General features: G+C 44.2%; 1 protein-coding gene across 1 annotated transcript in view; it reads right to left on the minus strand.

The window, feature by feature from the left end:
* LOC124605498 (proteoglycan 4-like) overlaps positions 1 to 13,232 on the minus strand; it is a 196,244-nt gene extending 183,012 nt beyond the window's left edge. The window contains exon 1 of the mRNA XM_047137266.1: positions 13,084 to 13,232. Within this exon, the coding sequence (XP_046993222.1) occupies positions 13,084 to 13,232 (149 nt within the window). The remainder of the gene's footprint in view (positions 1 to 13,083) is intronic.
* Positions 13,233 to 13,468: the final 236 nt, after the last annotated feature.

A 13,468-nucleotide genomic window follows, 5' to 3' on the forward strand; every position in this document is an offset into this window, starting at 1 on the left:
TTTGTGTACTTACCACACTATTTTAGATATTTGATTTTTAGCGTTATAGACAATAATAAACTCTGCCGGCTTGTTTCATAGTGTTCGAATTTACTGTCTTGCGTGATAAACATATTACTGTAGGTATTATGTGTTGTTTACAGTTATAGAACGAAAATTCAGACATTATAGGTGTGGAAAAATTGAATTTGGGGCTTACTTGTGCCTTGCTACAAATGTGGTTTAATTATCGAATTTAGCTCGTTGTCCACTGAAGCTACCCTGTAAGTTCCGTCAACGGTAGTGTCAAGTGTATTTTCATAACTAATGAAAAAAAAGTTTAGAAGTGGAAATGTTTCATTTTGTCGTCCATTATGCCTGGCACCAAGACTGATACAAATATTGAACACTGTTGTTTGCTACAATGTAGGTGAAATGTACGTATTTTTGATAAATCAGTCGATGTAGAAACATTGTCAGGTACTCTCTTCAGATATTTTTTACAAATAATTCAACTTATTTCGACATTTTTAAGCGTGGGACCAATTTTTGCTTTTCGTGTGGATACTTCAGAACATGCTACCAGTTTACAGAGTTCATTACTTTCAGATACTTTTGAAAACAGCAAAGGTGGTGGATTTGGCTTCTGCATGCTGATTGTTTCATTTTGAGGGCTGGTAAAGCACTGGGCTCTGATTGGAGGAGAGGGAGTGAGAGGAGGATGACGTCATGCATACAAGATCAACGTGACGGATAGTCATTGATGACTTTATGTACTTGCCCCTGAAGGCAATCCAAAGGTCAAAAGTCTAATTTGTCCGTAGATGTTGGTAGCTTTGCTACTAGTACTTCATACTGCTTTTGTCCATTGTTGTAACTCTCAAATTTAGTCTTCATGACACTGCAAACCCTAATCAAGACACACCCCTATTATTCTAAACAGTTGAGGATATCAGGACATTTTTTGTCCGGAGTGTTACTGCAGATTTGTGACTACTTTCAAGGTAACGGTAAGAGTACTAAGCCTAATACGTTGTACTGAAGTCCACTGGCAAATATTAAGGCTGCGAAAAATAATTCTCACGGATAGAAATGTTAGCTTCACTGAAAAAGAAACGAGCCGGAGGGTGTACGGTTAAAACCGCCGAAGCGATCGTAATGCCATTGTCTGCAGAACATGTGGAGCCCATAAGAGCGCTGAGGCCCCAAACTCGGACATAGAGGGACATATTAGCACACCCACTATTCCAAGCTTTCTGTGAGGGCATGGTATTAAATTTTTAAAAGAATTTTAGTTGAAAACACATAATGTAAGCGTACAGAATATGAAATTTTGATTTGTCTGTTTTCACGAAACGCGACCCAAGATGATGAACATGGTCAAAAAGGCCCGAAAAGCTGTAAAAAACGGTTTTTCTTAAATAAGTAAAAAACTATAGCTGCGATCCGAAAAGGTTGAACATAAAATTGTAGGGCTTGAAAACATCTATCGGTGGCTTTTTTAGAAGTTTAAATCTCGTTAACATTCACGTTAAACATCTCCTATAACGTTCACGTAATTGCTATTTACTGTAATTATAGTCCACGGTAAATCAAAGTATTGTTTGAAAGATTAAAAAATACTAATTATATTTCGAGGTGTATTGATTTTTTTTTTAAAAAAAAAAAGAGGGGGGGGGCGCTCTCCATAACTGATGATATCTTCTGAGTGGTTGACCCTACAGTAACCGTCCTACAGCATCGGTTTTAGGCTTATTCCTTCGCAGATAGTTGTGGTACCATGCTTTTAAATAGACTTCGCGATTTTATTAATTGTAACGATTAAAAAAATTACTCCGAAAAGCTTGCCTTTTTAGCACGTTTTTTGTAACTACCTCAATTTTTATTTTATGAAACTATTTTTTGAAGAAAGAAAACTGCTGATATTTTTCACTAATTTTAAAGAAAATTTTATTACCTGCTAGAGAAGAAATAACTTAACAAAAGTATCTAGTTGACACAGTTAACATTTTACAGCGGTGCACTTGATGGAGGTTAATATTGAGTAATTATGTTTTCAAGAAAAAATGGTAGGAAGTGTTTCATTGACTTTTGGTAACAGTGAGTAGGTAATAAAATGAAGCACGCAAAGACGGAGTGCGTCAGCTGTATCGGACGGCGGAGTGGGTGGAAGTAGCGGGCATTCGCTCTGAGAACTAATTCTAATCGGCCTGCGTTGCATAATATTTGATATCTCGGCGTGTTCCGTTGTTTGTTCCGGAACCAAGAAACTTGTAAGATCCCCCCATTTTTTTTAAATTAATCTCAAATTTTGTTAGGTAATACGTAGAACATCGCATAAGACTGGCCGTGCTCTTCCACCTGCGATTTACAGAGATCAAGACAATCCTTTCTTAGATTATCTTATTGAATCATCGCGTAGAATTTCTTCCTACCTGTTTTGCCATAAAGCTCTCGTAGTTGACATCCGTCGCAGAAGCAAAAAAAGGCTCTGAGCACTATGGGACTTAACTTCTGAGGTCATCAGTCCCCTAGAACTTAGAACTACTTAAACCTAAGGACATCACACTCATCCATACCCGAGGCAGGTTTCGAACCTGCGACCGTAGCGGTCGCGCTGTTCCAGACTGTAACGCCTAGAACCGCTCGGCCACTCCGGCCGGCTCGCAGAAGCAGTATCGGGCCATTGAGTTAACAGGAAAGTGCAATTCTGTGTCCTGTAATTTCTACGAAACCTGTATTACTTGAAAAAATGTTCGTATATGCCCTTAAGATGAGCTAGCGAAACATGATAAACTGTGGTATGATCGGCATTCGAGATACAAAGAAACCATCCTACTATCTTTGAATTACATTGCGTGTATGGGCATACAGTGAGGTAGAAAAGACTAAGGTGCATACTAAGGCAGAGCGATGTCTTTCATCTGTTGCTCTGCAGGCGATGGAGCAGGAAGTGGTCGTGAATAGTGCAAAGGTCTGTCATGTTTACAAAGTATTTGGTTGATGTAAATAAGAGCTGTTCTGCATTCACCTTGTTTGAATGTATACTGACGTTTCATAATTTCTCTTGATTTTTCTCCACATATTTAAAATGTTAGCTGCATTTTACGTTGAGGTTAGATATTCATTTGAGAGTTATGTGCTAAGTACATACATTGCAGCTTGTCATCATGTAACAACTTTCAATTTCATGTCGTACAGCTTCTCCAAGCCATAATAGATAGAATGTCATAATTTAGCTGCATGGACTGGCTGTTTATGTCGTTCCCCACTCATCTCGCAGTTGTTAATTTTCCGTAGATTGTTATAAGTTACGTTCCTCATTTACTTATTCATATGACTCATTAAATGTCCAGACAGCAATTCCATTTTATTCTATGATTCTCAAGTAAGCTGTTATGAAGTGTCTTACCACGTGTCATGTTAAACCATTCTTAAGTGGAAGATGAAGTGAAATGCTTCATCATATATCGAAGACTCAAAGGGTACTAGCAGGAAATAAATAATCATTGTCGTAGACGACTAAAGGATTGAATAACATCATCACAAGTACTGCAAGGTAAAAGGAAAAGACCGAGAAACAACTAGGCTGATTGCTCCCTTTTTCATCGAAACACTAACACACTTACAGTAACAATTTTTCGATTCCCAATCAAAACACAGTAACTTCGACGTCATCCGTGACGGAAATGATAACACTCATTGTTTCGTTACAAGAAACAGTAAGATTCTACTCAACATCTGACGCTACGCCCGAGAGTCGTCTAAATTAAGTCGAGAAATACTGAAACAACTGATAACTGTAAGATTCCATAGTTTGCGACTATTATAAACACAGTTCTACAAACTACTTGCATAGATCAATTAATGGATACTACAGGGTGTCCATTTCAGTCTCTTCGTATTACAAAAATCGATAATGTAACTGCACTACAAACTAGAGCCGTCTTAAAGAATTTATCTAATAATCGTCAGTGCAGCCTTACATATCAACCAATCGTAGCACAAAGTAGCTGTCTAAGGCGCCTTGCCAAGTTCCTCGTGGCTACCTCCATCAGAAGTTTGAGACCTCCCTCGGGCGCGTGTGTGTGTGTGTGTGTGTGTGTGTGTGTGTGTGTGTGTGTGTGTGTGTGTGTGTGTGTGTGTGTGTGTGTGTGTGTGTGTGTGTGTGTGTGTGTATGTGTATGTGTGTGTGTCTGTGTGTATGTGTGTGTGCGCGCGCGCGCGCGCGCGTGTTGTCCTTGGCGTAAGTTAGTGTAAGTAGTGTGTAAGCCTAGGGACCGATGACCTTAGCAGTTTGGTCCCATAGGAACTTACCACAGATTTCCAAATTTCCACAAAGTAGATCGAGTCTGAATTCAATTTCTTGCCATGTTCTCCGTAACAAGTCCTCTGTCATGAGGTCTTAATACACGAATATCGTCCACATTGGTCGCATACATGCGGTCTTTCGCCAATCCTCATAACGAGAAACCCAGCGGGATAATGTCGGGGGAACGTGGTAGCCAGGAAACGAGTCCTCCGTGTCCGACCTAGGGATGCAGTAATTTCGTATCTGTAGGCTTGTGAACAGTCGTTGACCAATATGATGGAACTCTTATCTTCTTGAAAGATGACGTTGCGTAGCAAGTCTCTTAGACACAAACTGCTCCACACGCCCACATGCACTGAGCCGTTCACGGCGTTTTCTGCAAAGAAGAAATTTCCAAAACCCTCCTGTGCATTAAGCTCCACTAGACGTTCAGTAACTAACATGTTCAATGATAGCGTATGGATGTCGTGAGTCCCAAATGTGAACCTTATGCCGATTAACCGCTCTTGATCCATGAAAGGTTGCCTAAACTGACAACGATCTTACCAGGAAGCCGGAATTCATATCAATACACCACAGCACAAGTGTAGCCAACTGTTGTCTTGTTTTGTCGCTCGGCATTAGATGTTGCAGAATTTACACTTTGCAACCACACAAATGAAGATGCTGGTGTGCAACACGATGCAATGTTGCTCTGGATACATTAAGTTGCCTAGACATCTGCCGATCTGACTTTGGCGGGTTTCTGAGAAATGCTTGTCTGATGTCCTCAACTGTCTCATCCAAGATAATGCGACGTGCACCACCAGAATGTTTCAGAGTACCTCCAGTTGCCAGAAATTTACGTTGCTATTCCCTAATCGTTGTCACATTAGGTGAATAAAGTCCATAGAGTCTGCTATACTTCCTTTGCACAGTAATAGACTACAGTGTTCCTGCAAAACACACTATTGGTTGCTGCTAAGGAGTCTCCATTTTCACTTCAGGTAATCATGCTGAGCTTTGGCGACAATAGTTGGCACTGCTTACGCAGAAAGAAATTCTTTGAGATACTCTAGGATATGGCGCAATTTCATCATTATATCTACTGCGGTTTTAATTTTTCCTGGGTCTTTCAAATGCGAGAGGTTTTAGTCTCACAGCCTGTATAACAAAGCATATTGTAGACGGAAAAAAGTTGATTCGCAGTAAATAGCGTTACTCATAAGCAGATTAAAACAGAGTAAGGTTACGTACTGTTCATCACTTCCTCTTCTGTTTATGCAGACTTTGTACTATACTAAAATGTAGACTTTTACGGCCGGAAATATCATGTCCATTATAATTATCCGGGCTGTTATGCCGTGGTCGGTTGATGAATTTTGTCTCAATTCCCAACGTTTCGTCTCCGACTGCGGGAGACATCTTCAAGGGGGTCCGTAGGTCGATGGAAGGTCCAACACACCCATTGGCTCGCTACTGACTGGCGCTAAATTCCGTGTCCACGCGCTCCCGCGCCGCGACATGACGACACGTGTTTTGAAAACGCCAGTGCAATTGGCCGCTGTCCGTCGCCGTCGATCGCCGTTGCCATCACCCAGTAGTGGACGGGTGTTACACATCTTCTTTAACACCGGCATCCATATGCCATTTAATTTCACGCCCTCCTCCTTTCGGTTGAAATTATTTGGGTGTTTAGCGATTTCGATTGCCTCCCTGTAGAGCCTTTCGTAGTATCCGCTTGTGGCCGCTAGTACTTGCGTCTCCTCGAAACGAATATTGTGGTTCCCTGGCTGGAAAGCATGCTCCGCAACAGCTGATCGTTCCGTTTCTCCTCTTCTACAATTTCCCTTGTGCTCTTCCAAACGTTTAGAAACAGTTCTTTTAGTTGTACCCACACAAACATCACCACAACTGCATGGGATCCTATGCACTCCAGCTTTTTCCAAAGGTTTGCGAGCGTCCTTGGCAGGCTTAAGGTATTCCTGTGTCTTCCTGGTAGGATTGTAAATTACGGTAATATTCCGCTTCGTCAAGATCCTCCCTATTCTTTCCGTTACATTTTTAACAAACGGCAGGAAAACCTTAGATTTTGCAGTAGCCTGTACGTCAGTATGATTTCAGCGTGGCTGCCTCAACGCACGTTTTATTTCGGAGGACGAATATCCGTTCTTCGTTAGTGCATTGTGGAGATGTTCCATCTCAGCGTCGAGCAACTCAGGTTCACAAATATTTCTAGTTCTGTCCGCTAACGTCTTGATAACACCCCGCTTCTGTTGTGGGTGGTGGTTCAAATCCCGGTGCAAATAGCGGTCCGTGTGCGTGGGTTTGCGGTACACTGAGTGGCCCAAACTACCATTTTCGTTTCTAAACACAAGCAAATCGAGGAAATGTAGTTTGCCGTCTACCTCCTCCTCCATTGTAAACTGAATTCTCCAGTTTATGCTGTTTAGATGTTCGTGGAACCGGCTTAGTTCCTCCCTACCATGTCTGCACAGCACAAACGTGTCATCCACGTATCGGAACCATACATTTGTTTTTTTTTTTCTGGCAGTACCTAAGGCCTGTTCTTTGAATTTCTCCATATAGAAGTTTGCAATTACGTGACTTAGGGGGCTTCCCATAGCTCATAAAACTGTTCCTTCCACTTGAAGTATGTGGTCGTCAAACAACACTTAAACAGTTCTGAAATATCGGCAGGAAAAATTCGATCCAGCTGTTCCAATACATCATTAAGTGGAACCATGGTAAACAGCGATACCACATCGAAGCTGACCAATATGTCCTCCTGCTGGACCACTATGCCATTCAATCTGCTGATGAAATATGTCGAATTCTTCATATAAGTCCGAACGGCCCACATGTGGTTTCAACAGCGTAGTCAAAAACTTGGCTAACGAGTAGGTGGGCGAACCAATGGCACTTAGTATCGGTCTTAACGGCACATTTTCTTTATAAATTTTGGGCAATCCATAAAGCCTCGGTGGTAGCGCAACCGAATTGCAGAGATCTTTCTGTACACTCTCTTCAATGGAGAACTTTTTTATTAACCGCGACACAGTTCTGAGAACGTTGTTAGTGGGGTCCTTATTCAGCTTCCTATATGCTTGCGGATCCGATATATCAGTAATTTTACTCTGATAGTCGGCCACGTCCATAACCACCGTTGCGCTTCCTTTCTCAGCTGGGAGAACCAAAACACATCGTCATTCAGGAGTTTTAAAGCTCTTCTCTCACCCACAGTTACATTACTTTTCGGCAGTTTTGCATTGGCTAATATTCTCAATGTTTCTATACGGATTTCTTCAGCTGATACAGCATCCACACTGCGAATTCCTGCTTCTAACTGGCTATAATTTCTTCCGTGGGCACAAAACGCGGACTAACAGCAAAATTTCAAAATGGTTCAAATGGCTCTGAGCACTATGGGACTCAACTGCTGAGGTCATTAGTCCCCTAGAACTTAGAACTAGTTAAACCTAACTAACCTAAGGACATCACAAACATCCATGCCCGAGGCAGGATTCGAACCTGCGACCGTAGCGGTCTCGCGGTTCCAGACTGCAGCGCCTTTAACCGCACGGCCACTTCGGCCGGCAGCAAAATTTCCTCCCTTAGCAAGCACAGATGTCTCATCGTCAGATAACGAACGTTTGGACAAATTGATAACGGTCCGGGAAACGTCTAAATGCCGAACAGTCTGATCAGGTAGCAAATTATCAAACTTCTTCTTCTGTCTACTAGACGTCGTCAACATACGCTTCCCCATGGTATCATGCAGTAGTCTATCAATTTTATCCCAGTCACTGCTGCACAGCTTATTACTGATCGTAATATGGAGAGACATTAACTTACAGTTTGTGCTTGCCAAGTCCCGTCGGGTCTGCTGAATGCGCTCTAGTAGTAAGGCCTCCTCAGTCCGTTTGAAAATGTGTTGTGCCTTTCCCGAATAGAACAGTCGCTATATCTTCAGAAACTTCGGTATAACGCCGACGGCTCTGCAACGAGACAGGAATGTGAGGGAACACAAAAGCTGCACTCTCTTCTTCTGGAGTCCTTCCAGGCGTCGCACTTCTCTTGACGTCTCCTCCCCGTAGAGGCGTCTGATACTAAAATGTAGACTTTCACGGCCGGAAATATCATGTCCATTATAATTATCCGGGATGTTATGCCGTGGTCGGTTGATGAATTTTGTCTCAATTCCCAACGTTTCGTCTCCGACTGCGGGAGACATTTTCAAAGGGGTCCGTAGGTCGATGGAAGGTCCAACACACCCACTGGCTCGCTACTGACTGCCGCTAAATTTTAGAACTGTTTGTTGTTTGACGACCACATACTTCAAGTGGAAGGAACAGTTTTATGAGCAAACGGATGGCGTGGCTATGGGAAGCCCCCTAAGTCCCGTAATTGCAGACTTCTTTATGGAGAAATTTGAAGAACAGGCCTTAGGTGCTGCCAGAAAAAAACCAAATGTATGGTTCCGATACGTGGATGACACGTTTGTGCTGTGCAGACATGGTAGGGAGGAACTAAGCCGGTTCCACGAACATCTAAACAGCATAAACTGGAGAATTCAGTTCACAATTGAGGAGGAGGAGGTAGACGGCAAATTACATTTCCTCGATGTGCTTGTTTTTAGAAACGAAAATGATAGTTTGCGCCACTCAGTATGCCGAAATCCCACGCACACGGACCGTTATTTGCACCGGGATTTGAACCACCATCCACAACAGAAGCGGGGTGTTGTTAAGACGTTAGCGGACAGAACTAGAAATATTTGTGAACCTGAGTTGCTCGACGCTGAGATGAAACATCTCCACAATGCACTAATGAAGAACGGATATTCGTCCTCCGAAATAAAACGTGCGTTGAGGCATCCACGCAGAAATCATACTGACGTACAGGCTACTGCAAAATCTAAGGTTTTCCTGCCGTTTGTTAAAAATGTAACGGAAAGAATAGGGAGGATCTTGACGAAGCGGAATATTACCGTAATTTACAAGCCCACCAGGAAGATACAGGAATACCTTAAGCCTGCCAAGGACGCTCGCAAACCTTTGGAAAAAGCTGGAGTGCATAGGATCCCATGCAGTTGTGGTGATGTTCATGTGGGTACAACTAAAAGAACTGTTTCTAAACGTTTGGAAGAGCACAAGGGAAATTGTAGAAGAGGAGAAACGGAACGATCAGCTGTTGCGGAGCATGCTTTCCAGCCAGGGACCCACAATATTCGTTTCGAGGAGACGCAAGTACTAGCGGCCACAAGCGGATACTACGAAAGGCTCTACAGGGAGGCAATCGAAATCGCTAAACACCCAAATAATTTCAACCGAAAGGAGGAGGGCGTCAAATTAAACGGTATATGGATGCCGGTGTTAAAGATGATGTGTAACACCCGTCCACTACTGGGTGATGGCAACGGCGATCGACGGCGACGGACAGCGACCAATTGCACTGACGTTTTCAAAACACGTGTCGTCATGTCGCGGCGAGGGAGCGCGCGGACACGGAATTTAGCGGCAGTCAGTAGCGAGCCAGTGTGTGTGTTGGACCTTCCATCGACCTACGGACCTCCTTGAAGATGTCTCCCGCAGTCGGAGACGGAACGTTGGGAATTGAGACAAAATTCATCAACCGACCACGGCATAACTGCCCGGATAATTATAATGGACATGACTTTGTACTCTTTTACGATGGTGGTATCGCTAGTAAAGCAGAAGATACATTTCTGGTACCGAAAATATAAGAGGCTATAGAACCATTATTGTACCCAGGAGCGGCCCTCTTCCTTTGAAGTAAATCAATAACCATGAATGTCTTTCATCATGGCTCCAAAAATATGCAAATCGTGGGAAGAGGTCGGTACCACGTGGATGATGTGTGAAGAGCATCCTAGCGAAATTTCTCCAGCGTAGTTGAAATCTTGGCAACATACGAGCGGGCATTGCCCTGCAACAGAAATATGCCGTCCGTTAACATTCCTGGGCGTTTGAAATTGATAGCGCGCTTCAATTTCTGCGAGGTGTCCACGTTCCGCCAAGCGTTAAATGTACCGCCGTGTATAAGAAAGTCAATTAGCTGTGGGCCCTCGCAGTCAGAGAAGAAGTGTCATCATGATTTTCTCGGAGCTCATGTGCACGGTTTTTTATTTTTTCGGTTCAGATGAACCCACCTGCTTCCCTTGTAGGCCCTCACGCTTCTCCGGTAGAAAATTTTGACCCCAAAAATACTGGACAAGAAGCGGTATTAATCATCGTGATACCGTTCTACGTGCTGCAAGAATGTTGACCTCCTGTTCCATTCAGCTTCTTCGTAAACATGTGGAGAACCCACTGCACACAGACTTCCGGAACTTCAGATGATCTTTCATGAGAGCGTGAGTGGTGCCACGGTACACGTCCAACGTGATCGACTGTTTTCCACCGTCCACCATTGATCATTTCTGACGGAAGCATCCACCGCTCCAATGATAGAAGAGGTAATGACGCAGGCAGAATGTCCTGGCCGACTGCTGTCTTTCAATGGCACCCGATTATCTTATAACGGTTTATTCCACGCAGAAGCACGCACAAGTGACATACTGTGTTCGCCGTACTCAGCAGATATTCTAGCATAAACGTCACTTCTTGACACTGTTTCCGCACCAAAAACATCACTACACCTCTCTGTTCCTCTTTCCTGGCTTCAATAGTGAAGTCGGATGCACACAATACCTGCCGACGACGCCGAGACCATCTAGCACACAAACGGTACATGGGTAAACGTTCGCGTTGTTCCTTCGTGATTCTCACTGGAGAGCACTTCTATAGACACCTGCGTTGCCAACATCCGCGTCATGTTCGATATACATTCTCTAATTTTCACTTGAATGCCCGTCATACATACATCAAAATAAGTTTTGCATCACCCGCTTCCCAGAACTCCTGAAGATAGACGTTGACTGTGGATAGCCAGCCGGAGTGGCCGTGCGGTTCTAGGCGCTACAGTCTGGAGCCGAGCGACCGCTACGATCGCAGGTTCGAATCCTGCCTCGGGCATGGATGTGTGATGTCCTTAGGTTAGTTAGGTTTAATTAGTTCTAAGTTCTAGGCGACTGATGACCTCAGAAGTAGTTAAGTCGCATAGTGCTCAGAGCCATTTGAACCATTTGACTGTGGATATTTTATCACAGACACAGTCCCTTTGACTATTCAGAGATGTAACTAAACCTCCCCCCCCCCCCCCCACCCCCCGAAGATGTAAACAACCATGCATGAGCTGCGGCTGTTAGCCGGATGGCGTCCGAGAGTCGATCAGTTCCAGTCACTCCACCAGGAAGGAGGTACACGGCTCGTGTTGTCTACACTTCAACCATGCCTAGACGGTCAATATCGCGGTTCGAACGCGTCCGCATTCTTACTTTGCGCCAGGAAGGGCTCTCAACAAGGAAAGCGTCCAGGCGTCTCGAAGTGAATCAAGGCGATGTTGTTCGGACATGCAGGAGATACAGAGAGACATGTCTCGCTGAAGCCGCCCAAGGGCTACTACTGCATTGGATGACCGCTACCTAGGGATTATGGCTATGAGGAACCATGACAGCAACGCCACCATGTTGAATAATGCTTTTCGTGCAGCGACAGGACGTCGTGTTACGATTCAATAGGATGCATGATGCGCAACTTCACTCTCGACGTCCATGGCGAGGTCCGTCTTCGCAACTACGGCACCATGCAGCGCAGTGCAGATGTCCCCAACAACATGCCGAATGGATAGCTCAGGATTGGTATCACGTTCTCTTCACCGATGAGTCGCATATGACTTCAACCAGACAGTAGTCGGAGATGTGTTTGGAGGCAACCCGGTCAGGCTGAATGCCTTGGACACACAGTCTAGCGAGTGCAGCAAGTTGGAGGTTCTCTGCTGTTTTGGGGTGGCATTATATGGGGCCGACATACACCGCTGGTGGTCATGGAAGGCGCCGTAAAGGCTGTACGACACGTGACTGCCATCATGCGACCGACAGTGCAACCATATCGGCAGCATACTGGCGAGGCATTCGTCTTCATGGACAATAATTCGCGCCCCCATCGTGCGCATCTTGTGAATGACTTCCTTCAGGATAACGACATCGCTCGACTAGAGTGGCCAGCATGTTCTCCAGGCATGAACCCTATCGAAAATGTCTGGGATAGGTTAAAAAGGGGTGTTTATGGACGACGTGACTCACCAACCACTCTGAGGGGTCTACGCCGAATCGCCGTTGAGGAGTGAGACAATCTGGTCCAACAGTGCCTTGATGAACTTGTGGATAGTATGTTACGGTGGATACAGGCATGCATCAATGCAAGAGGATGTGGTACTGGGCATTAGAGGTACCGGTATGTACAGCAGTCTGGACCACCACCTCTGAAGGTGTCGCTGTATGATGGAACAACATGCAATGTTTGGTTATCCTGAGCAACAAAAAGGGCGGAAATGATGTTTATGTTGATCTCTATTCCAATTTTCTGTACAGGTTCCGAAATTCTCGGGACAGAGGTGATGCAACATTTTTTTTTGTGTATACATACAGTGATCTGTCGCGGAAGGCACATATTCACAACGTCTTCGAAAAGCTGATTGCATCTACCATTTACCATTAGGATATGGTCTTGTGTACACAACCTGACTTTATACGAGATAACCTAGGGACAACTAAGTTCAGACAGAAAGAATATTTGATCCCAAAAGCGAGTCATCAGAAGTGTGCATTGTGTTATTTCACAAAGCTTGTGTAATTATCTAATCTACGGAAATTGGGAGTCTCACTTTCACATCGCGGACGTTTCACTCACATGAGATTGGCATCATGTTGATTCAAATGAGCCTCAGTATGTTCACGAGGCTTCACAGTACGTCGACCTTGTTCTGAGAAGCGTAATTTCAGCGAGGTAATCATAAATCCTTCTCCAGAAATCTTCAAAGGATGCAGCCATGAAATCATCGTTCTCCAATACAGCTTCCAATATACAATCCGAATTCGCGACTTTCTACACCTGAGGGCGGTCTCAAATATCTGCATCACTAAACGGCCAACCCGGGCCACAGTCCTCCGCTCCCATTTCTAGGTTTCCTTCTAGGGGCAAAAAAAATTTGATTTTTAAATTTTCGTGTAATTATTGACAGAGTAATTTTAAAATCCTGGCCCGCCAGGGTGGCCGAGCGGTTCTATGCGCTACA

Source organism: Schistocerca americana, chromosome 1 (genome assembly GCF_021461395.2).
Source record: "Schistocerca americana isolate TAMUIC-IGC-003095 chromosome 1, iqSchAmer2.1, whole genome shotgun sequence".
NCBI lineage: Eukaryota > Metazoa > Arthropoda > Insecta > Orthoptera > Acrididae > Schistocerca > Schistocerca americana.